General features: G+C 37.3%; 1 protein-coding gene across 1 annotated transcript in view; it reads right to left on the reverse strand.

Moving 5' to 3' along the window:
* UNC13C (unc-13 homolog C) overlaps positions 1-26404 on the reverse strand; it is a gene marked incomplete at its 5' end in the record, with an annotated part of 181486 nt that overhangs the window by 130116 nt on the left and 24966 nt on the right. The window contains 2 exons of the mRNA XM_082488673.1: positions 3371-3442; positions 12516-12594. Of these exons, the coding sequence (XP_082344799.1) occupies positions 3371-3442; positions 12516-12594 (151 nt within the window). The remainder of the gene's footprint in view (positions 1-3370; positions 3443-12515; positions 12595-26404) is intronic.

Raw genomic sequence — 26404 nt, forward strand, 5'->3', positions numbered from 1 at the left:
GAACTAAGAAAAGAAGCTGATATAGCAGGAATGACTGAAACAAACATTGAATTGCTCTCCAGGCTCCTTTCATAGCCTTTCCTAGGCAATTAGCCACCTAGTAACTCCCCCGAAAGCAAGCAAAGGTCTGCACTTGCTTGATTTGGCAGGCCCTAAGAGGGACTGGGCTAGTGACAGCCATCTAACTCGGCAAACTTCATCTTTGGGCATTTCTCCACCCTCTGCCTCCCATGTCAAAGCTTACCAGCCATAGGGATCAGAAAGAAAACCTCAAAACCAACACAAAGTGAATTTATGCAGCTTGTTGAGGAATCATGTTTCTCAGAAACCACCGGGTCTTTGAAGATTCCTTTGCAGATTACGCTCTTGCACTCCTGCACTCTAGTAGGATCAGTACAAACCCTGCCCTTTCACCCTATTCAGCTTCACCGTTTTTTCACAGTATAAATAATCTTAGAATGCTGCCAGTAACTTTTATTTATTTCTGAAATGACAGTAAGTAACGAAATGGCACAGCTCATCAGGCCTTGAAATAAACGTCTGAGGGTAAACGAAGTTTTCAGCCGAAAGACACAATTTGTAGACTGGTTTTGCTGCTGAACATGATCTTTCCCCTGCTGGTAATAAAGCAAACTACAACGGCAAAGGAGAATTTTTTTTATCTTACTGTCTAGAGGCTTTCATTCCTTTTACGCTTCTCTGTTTGAATGTATCTATTAAATGCATTCACTGAGCCCTGGGCATGGCAACATTTAGCACTGTTAACATAGAGGAGGATTATTTAGTTATCTGCTTATCCTCCAAAGTGAAGTTTATTTCTGTCATATACTACTTCAGATACTTTTTCAATGTCATTAATGTATTATTTCCACAAACTTACAGTTCTGTCTCTTTGTTCAGCAAAGCAATTAAACAGAATGCTCAACTGAAAGCACACATTTGAACGTCACTGAAGTTAATATTTTGACACTGCTTAAAATGTCTTTGGATCAGTGCCTGGGAACATACAAACTCACTGTGTCATGAACGTGTCATACCAGAAAGATAGCAATGTCGGGTGGCAAAGCTCAAAGCATTCAACCTCAGGTTTTAATTTCTGGAGTAAGTGATATTTAAGAAAAGGCATTAGTTCAAAGAATTTCCATACTGCACCTAATCGGCCAAGTAACCTCCTGCTATCAGAGTCACTAATATTCCCTTCAGAAAAAGTTGAGGGAGAGTAAAAACCAGAAAAGCCTTAATCAGAGGAATAACTTGCCCAAAGGGGATTTTCTTCCTTAACTCTCATCGGTGACTGCACTTCTTCATCTGGTTTTGTGGAGAGTATCTGGAGAGTTCTTTTATACCTGAAAATGTCTGGGTTTTTTGTTTTCAAATCTTGCTCTACTCAGTTTTGATGACGCCTTAGTGCATTAAGTTCTGCTGGCTATTTACAGACCAAGTAGAAAAGTATTACCTTTCACTTGTTTTAAGTATCTTGCAAGTGGTTTTACTGGCTGTACCATTACATTAATCCTCAAAAGAGTACCCACTTCCCTTTAGTACGTTTAGTGAGGGCTGGCATAAGACAGGCTTCCTTTATTCACCTGTTCTCTGAATTAGCTTTTTACATTTTCTCATCAAATGAGCTTTTAGGCATCTAAATTATATTTGTTGTCTGCCTTTGGACTTATGTTTTCATTAAAAGATTTCTTAAGAAATAGTTATTTCTGGAACACAATTTTTCACATGGCACGGTTCAAATGGAGGCCAAAGACCATAATGGCATAAAAAGACATTCAACTTATTTTTCCCATTCCATTTTTCCTGAGCCATACTCCATTAGTTTCTCTGGACTGACAGCAAGCATTGGTGAAATGCTTGCACTGAGCTGTCCACTGGGATTTTCTGCCTTCTTTTTTCCTCCTGAACAGTACCGCTTAAGTCAGAACTTATAAGTGCAGTGTAAATGATCCTTTCTTGTCCTGCATTTGTTGGCAATTAATATTATCACCAAAACTTGCACCTTTAGCACTCCAAAGTCATAGTCTCGTAGTTTTCGCATGAGGGAAGGCATGTAAACGAATAGTTGAACCTGCATTTACTGTCATAAAAGAAACTTATAAATTGTTTTATTTGTTTGTTTAGTAGCCATCTTTTAGTAAAGTACATAGAGTATCTTAGGGTCTTTTACCGAACTTCGATATTTTTGTAGCAGCTATAACATAGATGGAAAAAGTCTTTATTTTGCACCAATTACATGGCATAAGTTTTTGTTCTCTACAGTTTTCCCTCAGCCTTTAACTTCTTTTTAAGATTACATAGTGCTCCTTCATTCTATCAACGTTTGTTGCTATTTTGGGATAGTAGGACAAAAGAACTACTGCTTCTACTGAAAGATCGTTTCAAACACCAGCTGTTTCCTACCATCCATCCCTGAGCACTAACAATTTGTTTCTTTATGATTACCTATAAGCATAGAAAGTTCACAATAAATCAGAGAAGAGAGATGGATGTGTGTATACTTCTGCTATGGGTTTCAGTTCCCAGAATATCTGTCAACATAGTCTTCTCTTCCATTCTTCTATCACGGAGCTTAACAACAGTGTAAGAAAAATTCAACACTTTTTTTTTTCTCTCAATGTAGGATATATTCTAGGCAGCTATGTTTGCACTAGCTGCTTTTGCTTTGTGCAGCCATATAAATCTACTTGCATCACACTTCCAGTATTCCTGAAAAAAATGGCACCTGTTGTGTTTTTGCTTAAAAGAAATTTCTTTTACAAAACCTGAGTGAAGTCAATAATGGAAACCAACACCACACAGGTTTTACTAGCTATAAGAATACGATTTTTCAAAATATTTTCCTGGTCACTTCTTGTACAAAGTTTCTTCATCTAGAATCACATATTCTACTAACAGGACTTACATTTACAAAATCAAATAATGTCCCAGCCACCTATAAGGACTGGGGAGGGAGGGTGGAAATCACACAGAAACCTTCTTGCAGAGTCCTGTCATTCTAATTGTACTTATGGTGGGCTGAAGAGAGACAGATGCTGAAAGACAGCAGTTAAAGCGTGGTGCAGCTGGACAACTTAAAAATCAAAGGTTTCCCCAAATAATTATTTTGTAAAACAAAGGTTTCTTGCTTAGTCTCTTCTGACTGTCATGGATGTGAGTCATCAGAAACAAAGCTGGCCTTGTCACTGTGGATCAGGCAGCAAATTCTGCTCAAGACCCCTGAAAGTTCCTACACAATAAATAGAATGCTTATAGACTCAGTTTTATCCAGCTTGGAGTGTCTATGGCTGAAATAATTTCTAAAGAGCTTTGAGCAAAATTTTCTCTATTATTTAAATGACTTAAACCTGCCATTGAAAACACTTACCATTTCATCATTGTTTATGGAGGTCCGGATGAGCATGGCCATGGAAATACCAGATTTTCGAGCTGCAAGTGTCTGTTTAAAGCAAATGCAAAACTGTTAAAAATTGTGCTAGTAACACCAATTGTTTAATCTAACAGAAGGCAAGTAGTACTTGATTATGCTATTGGATTTAAGCAAAACCGTAGGAGTTACAAAAACTTTTAGTTAATGTTTGTAGCACACAACTTTTAAGGTTTCAGTACATAATGCAAGCACGCTTTCCATCATCATTACTGTTTCTTCCAGCAGTGCCTAGCTGAGCTGCCATTTCTAATATAAAACCTGTTATTCAGAGGTTTATGACTCAGTTTTTTTAAACCACAGGCTGTCACTGTTTTTCCACTTTGCCAACCAAATTAATGTGGTACAAGGATAGGCATCCTGCCCTAATTCAGGAGCTGTCTGTGCCTGCAGCAACATAGGAGACCATTTTGCAATAGTCTTACAGTTCAAGTTGTCAGTCCAAATAATTTTTCGTAACTCAATGAGCATTTTTAAACTGTGTGTATATCTATAAAATGCTACCTGTCTTAAATAAAAAGTCTTTAGGAAACCTAAAAGCAATTTTTTCCTTAAAGACAATATTAATTCAGTTTTACGAATAGCTACATGGAGAAATACTCTGGTTCTCTGAGGGCAAAAAAAGGCTGGAACTCTTCCGCCCTCTTTTGCCTACACGATGTTAAGTGTCTATGAACACCTCCCACTTCCGAAGACTACATCCTTGGCTGTAGAGACAATCTCATTTGCTCTAGTATAATACATACAAAGGCACACAAAAGAAAGTATTTTTAATATACAATAAATGAGGAAATTTATCTTCCTTACTGCAACATCCCTGTAATTTTAATAGGTCCTAGAGAATTAATTAGAGAGTGTAACAATCAGAAGAAAAAAGACCCTGGGGAAATGAGTTCTGTGTTTTTTCCAAATAATATTTCAACTCTGAATATCACTTCTGCTACCAGTAGTCCTTTTGGCCTGACAGAAAAAGAAAAGATTTATTTCACTGTACAAAATATTAACCCAAATATAACACTGCTATTTTACTGTATTTTACCTGCAAACTTGGGCTCATGCATCCTTTCCCCGACTCTAAATCATTTGAAGTGTGCCAGTATACTTGTGTTTTACCTCCAGTCTTCCGTAATCCAGCACCTGCTTTGTCATACACTGCTGCCCTCATAGTCTAGCAGTGTGAGGACGATCAATTATACCACCCACTAACCGTAAGTCTGTTGTTGCCTTTGTTGTGAAGATACAGATTTTCACCTTACTGTGAACTAGATCTTCTATAGTCCACCATTATGCAGCTATTATAGCAAATGTTTCAATGATATTTTGCAGGTGACATTCTTTCTTTTTGTGAAGTCCATATTGGGTCAGAAGCAATTTAGGCTTACATCAGCCGACGAACTGCATCATTAATCTTTGGATGGAGAGACAATTCAAATGTCTTCCCATTTTATAATTTTAAACACTGACATAATTTAATTGGATTTTTTTTAATGTAGAGATATTAAGACTGTTAATTTGAATTTAAAATGTTTACTTTCCCCTAAGAACATACCCATTCAATTCTCAATAAGTTTCCCTTGATAATAATTAAACTTGCAGATAGACACAAAGTTATTAATCTTGTGAAACCAGTTATAGGGTAAGAAGTCATCCTTGGCAAAGAAGTATTCGATTTGATTCCTCACTGTCCTATAACAGTTAATATGGGATGCAAAGAACCCCCTCTTTTCTTTCTTTTAAACTCTCAGTAGTTAACTAAGCCCATGCCATTAATTTGCTATCCGTTTTCCCATACTCTTATTAATAAATAAGTAATTCTGTTTGCTTCTCTGTGATCATCTTTTCTTTCTATTTCTGCGAATATGGGAAATTCCATTGGTGTTTGCCAGCGAGATTGACAAAGTGACAGGAAAGATTAGATAGAGCCCAGGCTTTGCTTTTTCAAACTTTTTGTGACAAAACCTAACACTGCAGGACCCACGCATCAGAGTGAGAAATGGCAAGCAAAAATGTGTTGGGAACATTAAGAACAACAATAATTTTCATAATCAGTAGAGTTTTAGGTTTAAAAAGATGCATTTTAAAAGCACCCATCTTCTGATCCCTCTTGAAGCACAGGTTTATTCTCAAAGTCTTGGAAAGTAGCCATTTACATTTACTAGCCTGCAATATGTTAGTTTTATAGTTTTGACCTCTTATCTTCATGTCCCTTATACTTAGAAAGTGATTTGATCCTTTTAGGTCTAAAATACACAACCCTAGCCATTCCGGGCTATAGAGCAATATGGACTACAATCAGGGCAGAATACAAAGGGCATAACAAGATTAACCTTGAATGTAGGGTAGTGAATGATACTGTGTTCCGTCCCCCAGCATTATATCAGTCAAAGTACATGAGCCAGGCAGAACTGCAGTTTCATGCTATCAGTATAAGTCAACAAAAAGATACTATTTCCTGTGAGATAAAGTAGGAAAGCAATTTTGACCCCATCAAGTGTCCTTGAGGCCCAGTTCTCCCAAGGGCTACTCTTGGAATCATGTAGCTAACCATTTTTCTCCTTAATCAGAAATGTGTCTAAAATTGTAGTACAGTGTCCTATATAAGATTACAAAGCCTAACAAAAAACAGATAATTAGGCTGTTCTTAATGAAGTGTTTGTCGTGTTGGAAGGTTAACAGAAGAAAGTGATATCTAGAGGATTTCTGAGGAACCAGTAAAGTTAACAGTCATTACGGATTAAATTTACAGAGATTTTAGTTAAAAAAAAAAAAAAAACCTCACAAGGATTATTTTCATTTATGTATCACCATCAGAATAAACCACACCTTCAACAGAAAGAAACGTTACTGTTCTGAAATACTGTTGTTGGTGATAAATCAACAGCTTGACGCACTGAACAAACACAGAACAGTGTCTGTTCTTAAGGATGTAAAGCATCAAGGAGGAGTGAGTATTTTGGAAAGAGGAAGGGAAAAATGCTGCCCGATTCATTTATGGGAAACAAGATGACAGGTTTTGAATGTAGCAAAAAAAAACAACCAACCTCTTCCCCCTTTCTGCCCTTCTGTTTTTAAATAGTAGCAAGGAAGAAAGGTAAGTGCAGCTAACCATCTGGAGCCTCCAGGAAGGAAGTCCAAATTGCCAGAGCATCAAAAGAACAGGGTGAGCAACAGGAACCTGAAGCCTTTCGCTACTCTCCTTTAACAGGACACAAAACTTGTTCAGCAGTTTACACCTGCTTAATCTCTCAAACTGACGTGCAGATACAATCTCATCTTTCCTTACATGAGAATTTGACCTGCAGAGTGTAAAGTTCTCTGTGTAGGTACTATTGCATCGTGAACATATGGACAAATTTATAAAACAAAACACAAAAAAAAAAAAGAAAAAGAAAAAGAGAAAATATGATTAAGCAGAATATTACAGAATCACGGAATTTTCAGAGTTGGAAGGGACCTCTAGAGATCATCTAGTCCAACTCCCCTGCTAAAGCAGGATTGCCCAGAGCACATTACTCAGGACTGCATCCAGGCGGGTCTTGAAAATCTCCAGAGAAGGGGACTCCACAACCTCCCTGGGCAGCCTGTGCCAGTGCTCTGTCACCCTCACCGTGAAGAAGCTTTTCCGTGTATTTGAACGGAACTTCCTGTGTTCTAACTTGTGCCCGTTACCCCTCGTCCTGTTACTGGGAACCATTGAAAAGAGCCTGGCTCCATCCTCCTTCAACCCACCCTTTAGATACTTGTACGCCATAATAAGGTCTCCCCTCAGCCTTCTCTTCTCCAGGCTAAAGAGTCCCAGCTCTCTCAGCCTTTCCTCATAAGGGAGATGCTCCAAGCCCTTAATCATCTTAGTTGCTCTTCGCTGGACTCGCTCCAGCAGTTCCCTGTCCCTCTTGAACTGGGGAGCCCAGAACTGGACACAGTATTCCAGTTGTGGCCTCACCAGTGCAGAGTAGAGGGGGAGAATGACCTCCCTCGACCTACTGGCCACGCTCTTCCCTATGCAGCCCAGGATTCCATTGGCCTTTTTGTCAACAGGGCACATTGCTGGGCCATGGATAATTTACTGTCTACCACGACCCCCAGATCCTTCTCCTCCAAGCTACTTCCCAGCAGGTCCACCCCTAACCTGTACTGGTGCCTAGCATTCTTCCTCCCCAGGTGCAGGACCTTGCACTTGCTTTTGTTGAACCTCATTAGGTTCTTCTCTGCCCAGCTCTCCAGCCTGCCCAGGTCACACTGGATGGCAGCATGGCCCTCTGGGGTGTCAGCCACCCCACCCAGTTCGGTATCATCAGCAAACTTGCTGAGGATACACTCTGTCCCCTCATCCAGGTCATTAATGAATATATTAAACAAAATTGGACCGAGTATTGACCCCTGGGGGACACCACTGGTTACAGGCCTCCAGCTAGACTCTGTGCCGCTGATCACAACCCTCTGAGTTCTGTCCCGCAGCCAGCTCTCAATCCACTTCACTGTCACCTCATCTAGCCCACACTTCCTCAGCTTCCTAATGAGGATGTTATGGGAGACAGTGTCAAAAGCCTTGCTAAAGTCAAGGTAGATGACATCCACGACTCTCTCCTCATCCAGCCAACCGGTAATAATGTCGTAGAAAGTTATCAGATTGGTCAAGCACGATATACCCTTGGTAAATCCATGTTGACCACTTCCAATAACTTCCTGTTCCTCAACGTGTTTGGAGATGACATCCAGAATGAGTCGCTCCATTACCTTCCCAGGGACAGAGGTGAGACTAACCGGTTCCCTGGGTCCTCCTTCTTGCCTTTTTTGAAGATCGGAGGGATGTCAGCCTTCCTCCAGTCCTCAGGCACCTCTCCTGTTCTCCATGACCGTTCAAAGACGATGGAGAGTGGTCTAGTAATAACATCCGCCAGCTCTCTCAGCACTCGCAGGTGCATGCCATCAGGGCCCATGGACTTGTGAATGTCCAGCTTGGCCAAGTGGTCTCTGACCCGGTCCCTCCTCAACTGAGGGAAAATCTTCCCCTTTCCAGACCTTCCCCTTTGCCTTCAGAGTGTGGGATTCATGAGGGACAGCTTTAGCAGTGAAGACCGAAGAAAAGACGGCATTCAGTAACTCTGCCTTCTCTGTGTCTTCCACCACTAGGGCACCTGTCTCATTCACCAGTGGGCCTACATTTTTCCCTAGTCTTCCTTTTTCTATTGATATACTCAAAGAATCTCTTCTTATTGTCTTTAACTGCAGTGGCCAAGCTGAGTTCTGATTGAGCTTTGGCCCTTCTCATTTTCCCCCTACATAGCTTTGTTATATCATGATAGTCCTCATAAGTTGCCAACCCCCTTTTCCAGAGAATGTATACCTTCCTTTTTTTCCTGAGGTCCAGCCAAAATTCTCTATTTAGCCAGGCTGGTCTTCTTCCCTGTCTGCTCGTTTTTCGAGACAAGGGAATGGCTTGTCTCAAATGGATTGTCTATTTAATTTTTAAATGTTTTTCCAAGTCTCTGATACAGTATTTAAAATAACTTAGTCTCCTTTGCGCTTAAGTCCTTTTAAAGGCCGTAATAACTTGTATCTACGCTACCTAATGTATTACCTCAAAATTTGCCTTAGTAGCTTAAATAAATAAATATAATTAGCAGTAATTCTAGCAAAAACATTGAGAAGTGGTAACCATAAGTAAAAGAGAATTACACTGATGGTACAATTAAAGGTTAAATGAAAAATTGTGTGGGTGAAAAAAGAGCCACCTGCCAAGATAAAATAAAAGCAACCTGTGGTTTGAACAGCTAAAGTAGCAGGGAGGAAGGAGCAGCCAAGCTAACATTTTGTAGCTGTTCATGAATGCTGGTTGTGCCATGCAATACTCATTCCTCTGTTTTTACAGAGGGTTTCTGTTGTCCTGATCACTTTTTGCTTCACAATTTTTTTTTCTTTAAGAGAACCTATAGGGTGCTATCACCAGGAAAAAAAAAAAAAAAAAAAAAAAGGTTGAAGACAAATATTTGTTACCACTTCACAAATACTGTTATATTTTTAATGCAAAGTAAGAATTACCCACTAGGGAGGAATCTTACAAAAATACTCTTTTCAGCATTTAAAAGCTGCACAATTTCAGAACTCTTTCTTTTTGAACAACTATAGTTAATTTATCACTCTAGGGATCTCGACTTTGTTATTTTGGAAGATAGATTTGTACTCTGTTGCTCTCCCTGTCAACCCCTGAAGGGGAACAGGAAGGCGAAAGAAATCACTGGAAAGAAAACAAGCTATTTTCCAAAATTACTTACCCCCTTCCTGTATTTTTTCTATTAAAAAAGTTGATATCTGATTCCGAAATGCTCAACAGAACTGCAGTATTAAGCCCAGGCAACAGATTTAGAAAGGAAACGGCAACTCAGCTTAACTACACAATCAGTACTGGACACCACTGTAATACCACTTACTTTTTCTTCATGTTTGTTTTCACAGCACAGACACAATAGCACACCCCATCTAGCCTCTAAGATCATTCTGAATATTAAGGTTAGTCAGAAATGGCATGGAAAGCAACAAAACCAAACAAGTTCATCAATAATTTCCTGATTTCCCCACAACTAATTCTTAATTCCTGGAACAGACAGGTGTTAAATAAAATAATGTAATCATTTTATTATGATTTCCAGTTAGTAGAATTTAAAAAAGTAATATAAAAATAGTTTCATTATTTTTATGGTTTATCTTTTTAATGTATCAATCTTAATGTATTTAATCCAATTTGTCTATTGATGATTATAGGAGTTAAGAAAATGGACTGCAAATAGCAGATTTAATGTAAAATAGTCCAGGTATTTAGCTTTTAACTACTGATTACTCTGATAATGTACAAAAACTGAGAACACGGCAGCTGTAAGTTATATGAAAGTCTTTAATCTTAAGAGTTTAAACTACCATAATTGAGTTCTAGCCTCTATAAATGCTTTTGTTGTGGAGACACTTATATTAAAGTATCAGTGGATTATTGTTTTAGCTGACATGGGCAGTTATTATAATCTAATAATAATGCTAAGTAATAATACATTCTTGAATGAACAGAAGAAGAAATTTGCCTGATTACCGCGATTGTACAGTATAAAGTCACCTTTAAATCAAATGAAACCAGGAGTTTTCATTTGAACATGAACATGAATTTGATTTGACATTCCTGAAATTATGACATTCATGAGTTATTATGAACATTTTAGAACATTTATCAGTATAAAAGCACTTACCATAGCCTGAAAAATCCCGCCAAGATAGGAAAAAAATTATAAAGTATATTAATAATGTGAGATTTATTGCAACAACAACAAAAAAATCAAATGACATCTATTTGAATCAATGTCAAAAGAGTCTAGCACTCATTTCTAGAAATATTATTTCTATATTTCTGAAACTGTCATACAAGTAAACATCAAAAGATCATTTACTATGTGTCAGATCTTATAAGGACTTGAGAATTAAGTTACTGATTTAAATAAGATATTCTGGAATCAACCTATTACAAGCTCAGAGCTCACAGGAGATTGCTTAAAATGCACATACTTTCAAATACAAATAATCTTTCAAAGATGAAAATGACCTACAGTAAGTCTGAAATAAGTTCCTCTAAAGTTGGTAAAATTATTTTAGGTTTACAGCTACAGAACTGAATTTTAACATAATTTACTATTTTAAAGAAGTATTTTTAAGTATTTTTAAAGAACATAGTTAAGAGCTATACTTTAAGTCAATAATTATTAAATTCCAGAATATGTTTCAGTTTTAAAACAACTCTGCAACTTCCATTTATTAAAGGTAGAATTCCTTCTAGAGGAGTTATCCTTCAATGACTGGACAGCAAAGTAGTAATCATTACCTAGTAATCGTTGACATATTAAAATAATGAAATGAAATTTTATTCTACCATTCAAAATGTGAATTTTCTTTTTTGTTCCACTTCGATAATTATTTTTCTTCTCAAAGTGAATATTTAATATTAAAGATTCTGATGTATTAACTCATTCTGAGCAATACTTGTCCGTAACCAGTTCCAATAATTAAGAACAAAGCAAAGTGCTATTTAAAATGTATAAAAGTATCACAACATGGCTGTAAATTATACTCATGTAATACAACTTACAGTGGAGTGGCTACTGTCAAAACGATGGTTTCAATGAATGCAGGCTCTACTATATCATAAATTGCAACTTTTCACTGATTTCAGAAGGAATTCTACTCTAAAACAGTTGCTGTGCTTTCTCTTTGTGACCCTTCAGATAGTATGGTACCTGTAGATATCACTGTAGAGTAATTGAACAGAGTAGCTGAGAATACATTGAGCAATAATTTGGCAAAGATCGATCTTTTAAAGACAAGTGTAGTAATCATTTACTTTGGTTGACTCCCTTTCTTTACAATGAGAAATTGGTTATGAAATTGGTTATGCTCACCACCATCAGAGACTAAGTATTTTATTGAATTATGAATTCTATTTCAGGAAAAGAAAAAGAAATGTGACTGGCACTTAAAAATCTTCAGAGCAGAGAGATCCTACTTAATCTTGTTTAGACCAGGAGTCAGAATAGATTTCAAAGGAACTGCCATTCTTTTTACGTTTCTGAAATTTATTTGCCTAGATTATTATTGTCTACAATGACTGCTGAAATAACATACCTCATCTTGTACCAAAAGCATGCATAAATCTTTAAAACATTCATACTGAAACAAGGTTGCTTTTTAAAAGGAACTTTCTTCCTCTTTCAATATCATAACAAATCAAGTTGATTGGTATCCCAAGCACTCAATAGCAGCCGTCTTCATAGCTAATTCAACACGAAAATGAGTAGTTTATTATTTCACAAAATGCACATTACTTGGTTCCACGAGTAACATCTAAATATTTGGTGTGATATTCAGACTTATCTAGTGTAACAACTGTGTCATTGACTTTTACTGTTGTCAATCCATTCTCTCAAGATACCTTTTTTTCAATAAAGCAATTGTTGACAAACTATCATTCACATGCACAATAGTAATTACAAGAAAGATCTAGGTAACTGACAAACAAATCAACAGTTTCATGGCATCAGAAGTTACTTACCACATCTCGAACAATGGGTAAAGATTTCTTTCTACGCAGGTCTGGCATGCTATCAATTCCATACAGGCCACGGCCAGCGCTGTACGAGATGAAAAGGCAAAGAAGAAAATAAAAACCTGAGGCTTACAAGTTTGCATGATCAAGAACTGCTTATAATATCCGTATTTACAGTTAAAATCAAAATTAGCAGTTATCAGCTAAAGAAGTGTTCTAGTTCTTATGAAAAATTAATGAGAGTATTCTTGGTGTGGATGCCTTTCTCCTGGCATTCACCCAAAGCAGAGTAGCTGACAGGTTGCTTAATACCTGCTAAAACTTTTTACCATGGTTCTAGAAGTTGTAACAGCAGCTTTCCATCAAAAGGACTTGTATATCTGGTAGTTGAGATGGAGCCCAACATTGTACAAGATATCATTGTTGTCATACATTTGATACAAAGAGTAAAATATCTAACTAAATACATCTTCTCATATGAGTCCACATGAACGCGGAAAACTGAACCTGTCACATTTTAAGATAATTCCATGGTGACCATCATTATTTTCTCTTGCCTGGTTTAAGTTTTTTCATGAAGCACACATTTAAACGCTGTATTAGATCTCTTGTACAACTTGAAAACAACAGCACAGATGCACTTCAAAGAATAAAAGGCTGACACACCCATAGTATCTAAAAGAATACATACTGATCTGGCAACAATATACCTCATTGTCCCTGACTCTACAGAATAGGTAATACAGGTATTATCCTACATTTTTTCCACAGTGGATGTAGGAAGATACCTTGTCAGATCCAATTCAGAGATACTTTACGATTTTCAGAGAAGCTGGGATACCATTATTTTTCAAGACCAAACATTTTCCCCTCCGTGCTCCTTCTGTTCGGCACTGTCTCAAATACGCTTTTCAGTTGTTCTTATATTTCTATCTCTATGCATAAAAGAGGTACATGTCACAGCAAACAGTTTCTCCTCTGAAAGCCCTCATTTTATTTATATGCATCACAGTTATTAGCTGAAAAGAGACAGTGACAGAATTTTCACTTCCTTCCAAAGGGTCAATACTTTGTCCCAAATACTCCTCTGCTGTCTTGAGGATTACATCCCCTCACCACCGGCAGTTTACAAATTCCATATTTATTTAAACCAAGACTCTGGCTGAAGATTCCTGTTGGATATAGAGGCTACAGTTCCACAGCTGCAGCTAAATCCAAAAGGAGTTATGAATCAGAAACCTCAGCTGTCACAATTTACAGCCTGGCATATTGATATAAACTGAAATTAATGCTGGATTATGCTAATATGCCAGACGGTAAGCAGTTCAGGGACAGGCATATCTCGCTACTCTGATACCTTTGCTGCTAATATCCTCAAGATGAACCAACGCAACAGAACTCATATATCAGAACTCCAAATGACTTAAGAGAAGTAAAAAACGTGAACAGCTGTTAAAAAAAAGGACACCACCTCTGGTTTAAACAACATCTGAATTACAAACGATTAGAAGACTAGAAGGCTACGAGAGTATCCTAAGGAAATATCATCTTATGCTATGCTTACTCTTTTCTAACAATTTCCTAGGTATCTGCTTTTGGCCACCATCAGGTGGAGCAGGATGCTGGGCTAGATGAACCTTTGATACGACTCCGTATCACTGGGATTTTTTTGGTTGGTTGGTTTTGGTTGCTTTGTTGTTGTTGTTGTTGTTTTATTATTACATATTTATTTTTTATATAGGACGACCTCATCTGCTAGCTTACTCAGGACCCACAGATGTATCCCATCAGGTCCCATGGACTTGTGCACCTTCAGATTCCTCAGGTGGTCTCGCACTTAATCTTCACCTAGAGTGGGCGGTTCTTCATTTTCCCAATCCTCGCCTTTGCATTCTGCATCACGGGCAGTGTGGCTGCAGTCCTTGCCAGTGAAGACTGAGGAAAAAAAGTCATTGAGTACCTCAGTCTGTCTCTGTCCCGGGTAACCAGTTCCTGCGTCTCCTTCCAGAGAGGGTCCACATCTTCCCTAGTCTTTCTTTTCTCGCTGACATACTTACAGAAGGATTTTTTGTTTGTCTTAATGTCCCTGGCCAGATTTAGTTCTATCTGGGCTTTAGCTTGTCTAACCTGATCCCTGGCTGCTCAAACAATTCCTCTGTATACCTCCCAGGCTACCCGGCCCTGTTTCCACTCCCTATAGGACTCCTTTTTGCTTTTGATCATGTCCAGGAGCTCCTTGTTTATCCATGCAGGCCTCCTGGTTGTTCTGCCTGCCTTCCTCTTTGTAGGGATGCATCACTCCTGAGCTTGGAAGAGGTGATCCTTGAATATTAACCAGCTTTCTTGGGCCCTTCTTCCCTCCAGCACTTCATCCCATGGCACCATACCAAGCAGGTTCTTCAAGAAGCCAAAGTCAACTCTCCCAAAGTCCAGGGTGGTGAGTTTGCTGCCCACTTTCCTCGCAGCCTCGAGGATCTTGGAACTTGACCATTTCATGGTCGCTACAGCCCAGGCTACCCTTGAGGTTGACACTGTCTACCAGCCCCTCCTTGGTAAGAACAAGGTCCAGCATAGCTCCTCTCTTTGTTGTCTTTTCAACCACTTGGAGAAGGAAGTTGTTGTCAATGCAATCCAAGAACCTCCTGGATTGCCTATGCCTGGCTGTGTTACCCTTCCAACAGATGTCGGGGTGGTTGAAGTCGCCCATGAGGACCAGGGTCTGTGAATGTGATGCCGCCCCTATCTGTCTATAGAAGGCTTAATCCGCTCAGTCTTCTTGGTCAGGTGGCCTGTGGCAGACCCCCACTGTAATGTCCCCTGCTCCCGATTTCCCTGTAATCCCGACCCATAGGCTCTCAGTCGGCTCTATTACTATTCCACAGGTTTCTGGAAGAAATGGACACAGCAATAGCCTGGCAGTATTTATTTCCATGCTTTACTTTCAACAGATGCAGAGCAGCAAATTTACTTTCTTGGAGCGTCCTTGATAGGGGACTTGAAAAGTTCGGCTTGGGTGAAGCTTAACTGAACTAAAATCAGCGGAGAGAAAAGGCAAAATGGCATAATGGCATCTATATTGTTGGAGGTATTTGTTCACCTTCTGCTCAATAATTCCCATAGTTTGAAGTTCTGGCGAAACTTTATTTTTGGCAGTATGAGTACTATGGACAGGTCCAGCTTCTGATCTGCAGAAACGGGTGTGCTTTCTTGCCCAAAGTCCTGTCTATAAGATATGTGACACAAGCACAGTTGCACCATAAAAGAGTGATGAAATGAATAGAGCAAATCTGGGCTAACAGACTACTTAGTGGGCAGCTCTCCAAGTACAATAAATTGCAAAAGGAATTTCAGAAGCTAACCTTAAGGTTAAAGAGTACTTTTACATAGCAGGGGACAAATCCCGAAGAAAAAATAAACTTACAAAACCACAATGTGGAAACAAACATTTGGGGCAAAGCTAATAGGTATTGTAGCATGGATAACACTGAAATCTGTGCTTTGGATGCAAGAAATCAATTAGCATCAAGGAACTGTTAACTGTTGAAGCTAATACTAGAAATAAAGAGTCAGAAAATACAACTGAGATTAAATTCTGAAAGCCCCATGCCCAGCTCTCCCAACACCACCAGCTATTTAGACTTCAAAAGATCTTTCCTCTGTCTTAATAACTTTGTATTATTTTTCATATGGTGCCAAAGTTAGATGATGAAAATACAATGTGCTTTTCTCCCCCAAATAAATTATAACTATTAAAGTTTTTCCATAAATTGTATCCCTTTTCCCATTAGTTAAAAAAAAAAAAAAAAAAAAAATCACATTTCACTATCACATCGCAGAGCAACAACTAGTTTCACATAGCCAGTAGGAGTAAAGTTGGTTGGAGAGCAAATTTTATTTCCTAGTAGAACTTCTGAGCTCAAGCATTGCTGTTCTTCAGTGAAAACCTGTTTGACAATGAATTTTCACCCTTTCTCTTGCAAAGAAAATACTAGATATACTTTACACTCATAACATGGTTCAGAAATGAAGTGATGCTTTCATCCTTAAGTTTATATTGTTATTTAAAAAAGCAGACATTTGGTATTGGATTAAACTTCTTGATCCCAAGAGATGCCAAACCTCCTCAAACCTTCTTCAAAATGGCACTTAGTATTCTGCATAGAGTCTCTTGGCGCTGTGCAAGATTGAGGCACAGATCACACTCAGAATAAAGTGAAGAATAAAAGTATAAATTGATTCAAAATGCTGCTTTCTTAAGAGACTACAGAAAAAAAATAATTAAAGATCTTTAGAATGCGAGTAAGGTGAAAATGTGTTTGTGTGTTCTTTCTCTGTGATGTTGTCAAGTTATGAGGAGCTTCATTGTCAACAGAACTTCCTGCAAGAGCTTACGATGTCATTAATTGACACTATACTTATGCGGTGTATTGTGGGTAATACTCTGAACACAGACAATAATTTCCTATTATAGGGGCTTTATTAAACTTGTTTTAAGGGATGTGAGCTGCTATTAAGGTACTAGCTTCCAAAGCAAAAGCTTGAAATAACCATGGCCTTTATATAGACCCCAGAATGTATATCACATTTCGCTAAAGGACAAGGCCTAAGTTCTACTTTATTGTATGATCACCTATTTGTTCACAGACAAATTCTTATCCTACAAAAGTTGAAAGTAATTTTTGATATTTAAGGAAAGTTTGCCGTTTCATTTTGATCACATTGACCAGACCTAATTAGATATAAAACCAGTATATGGGAAGAATGCATTCCTTGTTCTAGGTTCTGAAAAATCTCCAATATACAAAGGAGATTATTTCCAACATTTTGAAAAACTAAAGCTTAATGTGCAGTCCCTAAAAGAGAGATAAATAAATTCCTCAATCCTAACAAATCTGTGACAACAATATTCAGTATTATTCTTGTTGAAAGCCTTTAAATAGAAAGGAATGCAGAATGTTCTTTCATAATGGTCCTGCTCCAAACTGTTGATATTATTGCTAATACTTCTGTACAGGAACTTAGTTTTGACATGAGAGTAGTGAAATTGTACGGACCCATCTTCCTTGACTCTCTTTAGATATAGTACAGAATACAGTGATGTGTTAGGTTCACACACAAATACTTCATCAGATAAGCTGCCATCCTACACAACTGATTGGCTTCGCTTCACCTCTGCCAGCAACTAGACCACAAAAAAACTAATTATTCTAAAGTTTTGCCAAGTCAGGACTCACCTACTAGGGATCTGATTTTTTAATTTATTTGTAACTAAACTGGAAGCTGGGAAATTCATTAGGTCAAAATGTCAGCCAAAACCCAACAGGATATGGAGGGGAGAAAAACGCAAATAAGTTTTCAGTGCAAGGAAAATGCAGTTTCAGTTCAGTTTTGCAGACAGAGTTGGATCTGACTTATGCTGGCTTTTGGCGTCACATGACATTTTTAGATAATTATAACTAAAGTACAGACAGGTACAATTCAAAAGAAAAATTCTTTGTAGAGATTCCCAAATATTTGGGCTGTCACTAAATTCTGAAGAAAGTAAGTCAAAAGAATAGCTTTAAAACATTACAATAAACCGCTTCCCCTTAGTCACAGCAGCAACAATAACACCCTGTTTAGTTGATCCTGCTAGCATTCACATTAAATTATTCTTTCTTCTTCATTACAGACAAACATGGACTTGAAAGCTATAATCAAAACCACTCAAAACGAACTCTGACAAAAACAATACTATCTTCCAATAAAATCTGATTTTTTTTCTAGATTGGCAGTTTAGTGTAGCAATTCAGATGCAACTCCCAGTAGTAAAAAATGTCATAATTTCTGTTCTGTAACTGGTAGGTAGCCTGTACGGTGAAGAACATAACAGATGATCCACATGTATGCATACATGTATATACACACATACCATTTTTTTGGAGATGAGGACTTGATCAGCTACGTTTTCCTTTCAGCCCGTATAAGCAGACAATTCCTCTACTAAACTATTCAAAATTCTGTTTCGAAATTGTGATTCTCACTGTGGTGCTCTTTGCTGTATACTTGATATATTTAACTGTCCAATTTTCCCCCCAATTCAGTCCCGAGTTTTAGAGGACTGAATTAGAAATTGAGAGCTGTGGCACTGTACATAATCACTAGTGGTTCTTAAAAAATTACCATTTAAGTTATAGTAACATTACAAATGTGTAACAATTGCAATTTTATGGAAGGCATTAATCTTATGTCACAATACCTGTATTTGATCAAAATAATTAATTGCTAAGTTGTTGGTATTTTTGTCATTAAAAAACAAAAACATCTCAGTATTTAACATAAAGAGATTTTTACTTTTTCTTCTTTTTTTTCATTCCTAGGCATAAAAAATTTGGAATCACAGCCACTTTTTAAGGTCTGTGTAAGCAAATTCATTTCCAGATGAAAAGGATGAAAATGAAGAGGTGAGGTTTCACTGTTGTGTTTTTTAAAATCACTCAGTATTGAACACACATTTTAGATTACTGGGATACTTCATTTTCTTGAAGTTCTTTAGATTATGTAGTATTTCAGATTAGATGAGTCTGTTTTATAGCATAATTAAACTTCTGTAGGTAAATGTGGTAAATAAAACACCTAGCCAGCTTTTATAACTTACAATGCTGGTCCGATCTCATGAAAACGTAGAGGAATTTTTTGAAGACTGAACTACGGGGTGAGGAAGGGAAGACGAAATGTATCATTGCTGCAAATTATAATCACAAAATTTAGCCAGTGGCTTTTGTAAAAACTTAAAAATCGGACGCAAGTTAATGAAAATAATTACGAGACAGCCACACTGTCTGAAGACCCACAAATCCACACTTACGTAGCAATACATAGTTTTTGTTTGAGTGGAAAACCAAAATTGGAGAACTAAAAAATTGTATATGAATACTAGGAGAAAATACCAGCCTCAAAAGTAATTATAGGACTGGATTTCCAGCTTTTCCTGGTCCTCAGTATATTAAAATGATACCGAAGAAATGCCTAGCACTTTCTCTGAAAATGAAAGTTGGATTATAAGAGCCTTAATATGAGCTACAAATACTATATTAAGAAATGGAAAAAAAAAAAAAAAAAAAAGAGCCAAATCCCTCCATAGAAGAAAACCTGAAGCTGTCAGAAAATGTTGGGGTAGACTAGGCTATACTAAAAGACTATGATATCCACTCAAATTTTGACAGACTGTGTGCTCAAATAAGTATGCATATTAATGCCATGAAAATTTTGAAATTATGTTTGCTAATCATATTTCTATAGTAAAGATATGAATTAATCACACATTAGGATATATTGACAGATGCTCAGATTCTGGCTGAGGCAGCAAACCAGACTTTGTGACTACAAGCTTTGAACCTCCCTCTACCTTCTTCTGATCACAAATCTGTTGAATGCTTCAGCCCCAGACGTAAGCTAAAGCAGACCAACAGATACTCTAAATTGTGCCAACAGGCCTCTGGGACCATCTCAGCTTTTTGAAAAAATAAAATTGCTTGCAAAGAAGTTCTGACCTCATTTCATTTTCCTGTCATCCTTCTTGTCATATTACAGGGACATGATGCTAGCCAACTTTGTGCTAGCCTCGGGCGATGTGGCTTCAAAGCATCACCATTTCAACTTGTAAACTGTTTTCAAAATTTTGAAAGAAAAAAAAAACACCAACAAAAACAGGCACCCCCCCCCCAACCACTTAAATTATTTCCTAAGGCCCAAAAGCTATTAAAAACCTAGTATTAGCAAAACAGCATTAAAACTACATTTGCTGATATTCTTGACCTTCACACCAGAGCAAATCAGTAGTAACACTAATGACAGAGTATTCACAGTGCTGCAAAAGTTGTCTAGAAGGAAAATCTGGTCTCAACATTTACAGGGAAGAGAAAAATCTGAATGTCCTTCTCAAAATTAACGCTCCCTTAGCAAAACTGTAGCAGTACCATAAAACCAAGGACTCATTTTGAATTCCCTCTATCCTTGAAGTCTATGTAAATGGTTTCCTTAGTATCAACATGATCATAATGAAAGAAAAAAAAAATTTGCATAAAGCTTGTGAGAATTTATAAGGTGGAGACAGGAAGTTCTACAAGACAAACTCATTTGCAAAAACAGGATGGAGAACTTCCTAGAACCAGATGAAGTAATAACATATTACACTTAGTTTACCTTTGACAATAGGCATCTCTGTGGTTGTCATTATCATAGGATTATAGCATCTAATCAAAATAATATAAATCTCCTGGAGCAGAAAGAGATAAAACATATTAAAAGCAATACTGAAACATCAGTGAAGGTGATGTTTCACACCTAATGAAGGTGGTGAGACTCTACCTGACAAAACAAAACAAAAAAACAAACACCCCAACTTAATTTCTCTTTTAAATCCAGATATTAATGCAGCTGTGAACTTTCAGCATGCTGTATCATCATGGAATCATGGCCAAACAGCTTTACTACATTTCCACCTCTGATTAATTAATAATTCCCGCAGACATGGTATCACATGGGTTTAGAAATACATCCACGTGAATACATAACTGACTGTTCCCAGCCTATACATGTTTGAGTCCAGGTAGCATCCAAATGAAAACTTTTTCAATAACAGTCAAGACAATTTATTTCTGCACCACATGCTGTATCAGAAAGTCTTTCATAAGACAGTTAAACATAAAACAAGGAGAGTTCAGTCAATATGAAAAGTTCAGAAAAGGCTTGGAATCTGGGAGGCTGTGAGTTCCTTATTGGTGTGGATGATAAGTAGAGCACACTTCATCTGAGAGTTATGAGGAAGGATGAAATGGAAGTGGAAAAATCGTCAAAAGAGACAGCAGATCGGAAGCATGAGAAACATGAACAAAAACTTGAAGAGGGCAACTTCAATTAGACTTAGTAATAGCTAGTAAGCAGGTGAAAAGAGTCTTGAACCTCTCAGCAAATCATCACACGCATCATTCTTGACTTGTGAAATTTCAAACAGGGATTCTTGAAAAGCTAAGCAAGGAGTAAGCAGCTCTACTAACTTCAAGTTATCGCTGAAGTTTGACAGATATACACGGAAAGATAAGAGTCTAGTTCAAAACCATTTGTGTCATTTGGACACTTTTAAAAAAAAAAGCACAATCTTTAGGATTTTCAACTAATTCTTCTAATGTATCAAGTCCATATTGACACAATTTTTTGCACAGAAAATCCCCAAATTGCCTGTTGGCCATATTAAAATACTCAAAGGCATCCCTCTGTTTATATTTCTAGAGTTTCTTCTAGTTACAAGAGAAAAAAAAAAACCCAAGCAGTAATCCCTTTCATATCTTATTTCAGTGGCTAAAGCGCTTACCTAGAGCATAGGACAGTTTATTCTAACCCTTAAGAGCATTACCACTTTCCAAGCACTATCCTAACTCTTATCCTAGAAATTTAGGAGATAATCTGTTTCTCCCATACCTCCTTCTGATGCACCTGTACCATTCTGTAAGAAAGAGAAAGGGATTCATAGACTGTTTATGCATTTCCTTTACATTTTCACATAAACAGTCTTTGGTGCAGGGTTTTGATATGAGAATTTTCTTTTCGAGACCATAAAGATGAAAGTAGACCCAAATTGCAACTTCCAGACACATCTACAAATCTCAGCAAAAGCATGATAAAAATAATGTTTCTGAGGTTGTGAACAGTAAACGTACAGATACTAAGAGATAAACTCAGAAACTTGAATTCTCAGGGCTCTCTGTTACTCAGGAGTAGTTCTATCAGCAGTGAATAAAACTGATCACGTGTGTAAGTCATTCTTATGCCACAAAGAGCTACTTCTGACTAGCAATGTCTGTAAAATCACTTCCATCTATTATTCTGCTCTATAACACAAAATATGATTAAAACTGAGGTTCTTACTAGACTCCTTTTACTGAACACTAAGGAGTAAGCATATAGCAAGGAAAAAAAAAATCCAGATTCAAGAATGACTAATAGTCTTTTCCTGGGAGAAAAAAATTATGTCTGAATTAAGCATGCTGATGATGTATACCAAAGAAAGAAAAGGACAACATGGATTTTGAGGAAACAGCAGGAATGACTGAATCAAGACAGATGAGCACATAATATAAAGATATTTTGTTATGATATTAGTGGTGTAATTTATGCTGTTAGTAATTTGCCATAACTCCACCTCTTCCTCTTTAAATAGGTTAGTTTTCTACTCAATCTGTACTTCCTCCTGCAATCTTTTCCTTATGATTTTAAACTCAAGTTCAGCTTAGCAGTAGCATCTAGATCCATTGATTTTTTTTTTCTCTACGTATCTGTACAAATAACAAATACTTTCTTAAAAGTTATATATGGTCAAGTGGTGCCTAATTTGTTATTCAAAAAAAAGTATTACTGAAACTCATTCCAATTATCATCTGCAAAATATTAAGGACATAAAATATTTTAGTTTTAAAAGAGCGGCACCATCTCTTCTGACAATACTAGGGCAGTACTATAGCTACTATTAAGAAGTTTATGTATTACATCAGCTGGTTCTGCAACTTGTCTTCAACTTTTTTAATTGCTGAAGTTTGGCAATGTCGGAGTTCTTACACACATGTACTTATTCACCTGAATACTCTTAAGAGATTAAAGAAACTAAGCAGACTTCAGGGAAGAACCGCAATTTTGAAACTGCATCTTATACAGGAAACGATCTCCTTTCTTTTGTGCAATGAATCAATGACTAGATTAATTCATATAAGACAGTAATACTTCCTGCGTCTTCTTTGCCCAGCATTCAAATCAGTGCATAGTAAAGATCATAGAAAAAACCTGAGACTCTAAGGACTTCTCATGCCTTTACTGGTTTCAGTTCCTACCATGAAAAAGATGATTGCTTGGAGCCCTCAGCACAAGAAAGACATGGACCTGTTGGAGCAGGTCCACAGGAGGGCCACAAAAATGATCAGAGGGATGAAGAACCTCTGCTGTGAGGACAGGCTGAGAGAGTTGGGGTTTTCAGACTGGAGAAGAGAAGGCTCCAGGGACACCTTATTACAGCCTTATGGTACTTAAAACTCCAGCAGGAGAATACAGTTCCACTAATATATATCTGTGCGCTGAAAACACACATTTCAATCTTATTCTTGGAAAACCGCATTTTTAGTACTTTTTCTTGCATCTTTACTGAAACAGCCCTGATTTTGGGTATATGAACTAGAAATTCTCCTATGCACAAATTCTCCATGCAAGAACAAATTTGATCCTTCTAGTAACAGTTAAGAGGACCGAAAGTAAGCAAAGATTGTTGGCTATCAACTGGAAGTAAAGATTAATATACTGATCTGGATTGATCAAATTTTGTTGGAAAACAGGAGAATAGCTACATTACCAGAACTAACAAACTAGGCAAAGCTGTATTGACAGTGAAACATTAGTCTTTGTGTACAGTCTTCAGATCATTACATACTACAGCCATAGACAAACTGTTCACGTCATGTAGGTTAGACATTAAATTCTTTACTCCCCTCCTCACCTCCAATAACAACCCAACAACATCCTGACACAGAAGATGATAAAGTTGAAGGCACATGAGAAAAAAAAACCCCTGTAATATTGACTATTTTTTGTGTGCTTCTGAAGATACTATGCGTAACAATCATGTATTTGAACTTGTCAGAGAATTCAAGAAAAATAAATTTGATTTACCATTGAAAAGATGCACTGAAGGAAAGGCATAATCATCTGCACACAGCACCATCTGTGTACCATTAGCAAATTTCAGAATGGATTAGGCCATGTGGTAAAATTATCAGTCTCTGACATTACTGCCATCAGGCAAGCAGTGAATTAATACAGAGCAAGTGTCTGGAAAAAAGTAAAACACTACTATCCTAGATTCATATACATGATGAAAAACCCAGCTGACCTCCATGTACTTTTCAAAAATTACTGAAAGGATCAATTTTAAAGTGTGTCATTTTCAATAAAATGGAGAAGAAAAAATAAAGAAGATATTATTTGATACTGTCATATAAAGAACAGGAAAGATGGAGGGTTTGCCTTTTAACAGAGAAGTAGCATGAGAAGCCATACAAAAACTGTATTTGGTCTTTGCCTTTTCTTTCTCATCCTGGCTTTTCTCCCATTTCATTCTCAAGTGGAGATCATTGCAGAGAATGAAGAGTGGGTCTGTGCCATGGACTTGGGATTTGCTGGTGCATGTGATGTGGGTTCACAGCATTGTGCTATGTATGAGAGAGAGGGAAGAATAAGGCAGAAGAGAAACAATCAAAGTATTTCTATATAGATAAAGCAAGGTATCAAGGTTTGCAAGGGAAAGAATCTCCCCTCACTTCAAAAAACCTTTTGGGGAGACCAAGACGGAAAAGGAGTCATAGCTAAGGCTGTAGCCAGTTATGCTGGCAGTGAAGAGGCTAAGGGATTCTAACAATTTGGGATTAGTTTTCGCATGCAGGAGTACAGTGGAAAGTGTGGTTAAGAGAGATCCGCAACAGTCTATGAGATGTCAGGGCTCTTCAGCTGAATGAGAAGCTAAATTAAAATTGCACCACTGTTTTCAGGGAGGCCTAGTGAAACAGAAGCTTGCACAAAGATATTGCAGACAGTAAAGGGAGTAGAGGCCCAGTCTGAACTTTGTCAGCAAAAGAAGTAAGGTTTAATCTAAAAACATGAGCTAGTATCGAGCTACTGTCAGTCACTTGAAGTAGTCCTATACAGTGGTTATAGGGTATCTGTACAAGGGACTGACACACCTTATTCTCAAAGGATTCAATATTTGAATTTGTTCACCTGTGAATGGAAGAGAGGGCATAAAAAGAGCAACTTGTCTGTATAGTCCTTGTCAGTGGGAAAAGGTCTCCTTACTTCTATGAGATTGGGTTTTGTGCGCAACCCACAAAAAATAAGAGTTCTACACACTCTTGCGCACTACTTTTCTAAGTCCTACACCTACTAGGAAACTGTAATTAAGTAACTGGCTATGGAAAGTAGGACATACAGCAAAACTGTAGTCACACACAGCTTCCTGCATGCATAGATATCAATACTTGATTGTCAGTACTTACACTCACAGTGCCTGCTTACAAAATGCTATTCCTAAACTACACATTAATTAGATGTTAAACTGTTTCTCTTCTGGTTTTGCAGATCGCAAGCAATATGACGGAATGAGTTCTCTCTTATCACACTTACTCATTGGGGGAGGGGGGCAAAAAATAAAAGGTAATGCAGCAACAAGAAAAAAGTTACTTAAAGAAAGGGAAATGAGGAAAAAGAAAAAAAAATCATATGAAATTGAAATTTTTCCTTAAGATTTCGGTTATGTTAAGAAAAAATTCTCTAGCTTAAGCAATGAAAGCCCAACCACACGCAGTGATCAAAACTCAGTCATTAAAAAACACAGATAATAAATCCAAGACAGTTTTGGACTAGCGTTATTTTCAGTGTCAGATTTCTGATTTTCCTAGTAAAAAAAAAACCAAACACATTTCCTCTTATTCTAAGAATACAGCATTGAGCATAATATACAATTCTGCACTGAACAGCACCTATAAAAGTACCCAAGAATGTAAATTTCTAACATCAAAATGAGTTCAAATTCTTGAAATACAGTGTAAGTATTGTTCTCTTGCTAGTTCTGAAAACTACACAGACCTATACACCAAAATTCTCAAAAATAGTTGTTAAAAGGCACAAACAGCTTTTTTTTTTTTTTTTTTTTTTTTAATACATATACCCTAAAGTTTTGGGCCAGGCTTACATACTAATGCTTCTGAGTATGATCATTCTTAGTTTCAGCAGACTACAGCTTACTATGTAGTTTTTAAGACATCAGATTCCTGCTTCTCATCGGTGAGGTATGTTACTTTTTGTTGTGCCTCAAATCATAA

This window comes from Vanellus vanellus (assembly GCF_965231255.1).
Source record: "Vanellus vanellus genome assembly, chromosome: 11".
Classification (NCBI taxonomy): Eukaryota; Metazoa; Chordata; class Aves; order Charadriiformes; family Charadriidae; genus Vanellus; species Vanellus vanellus.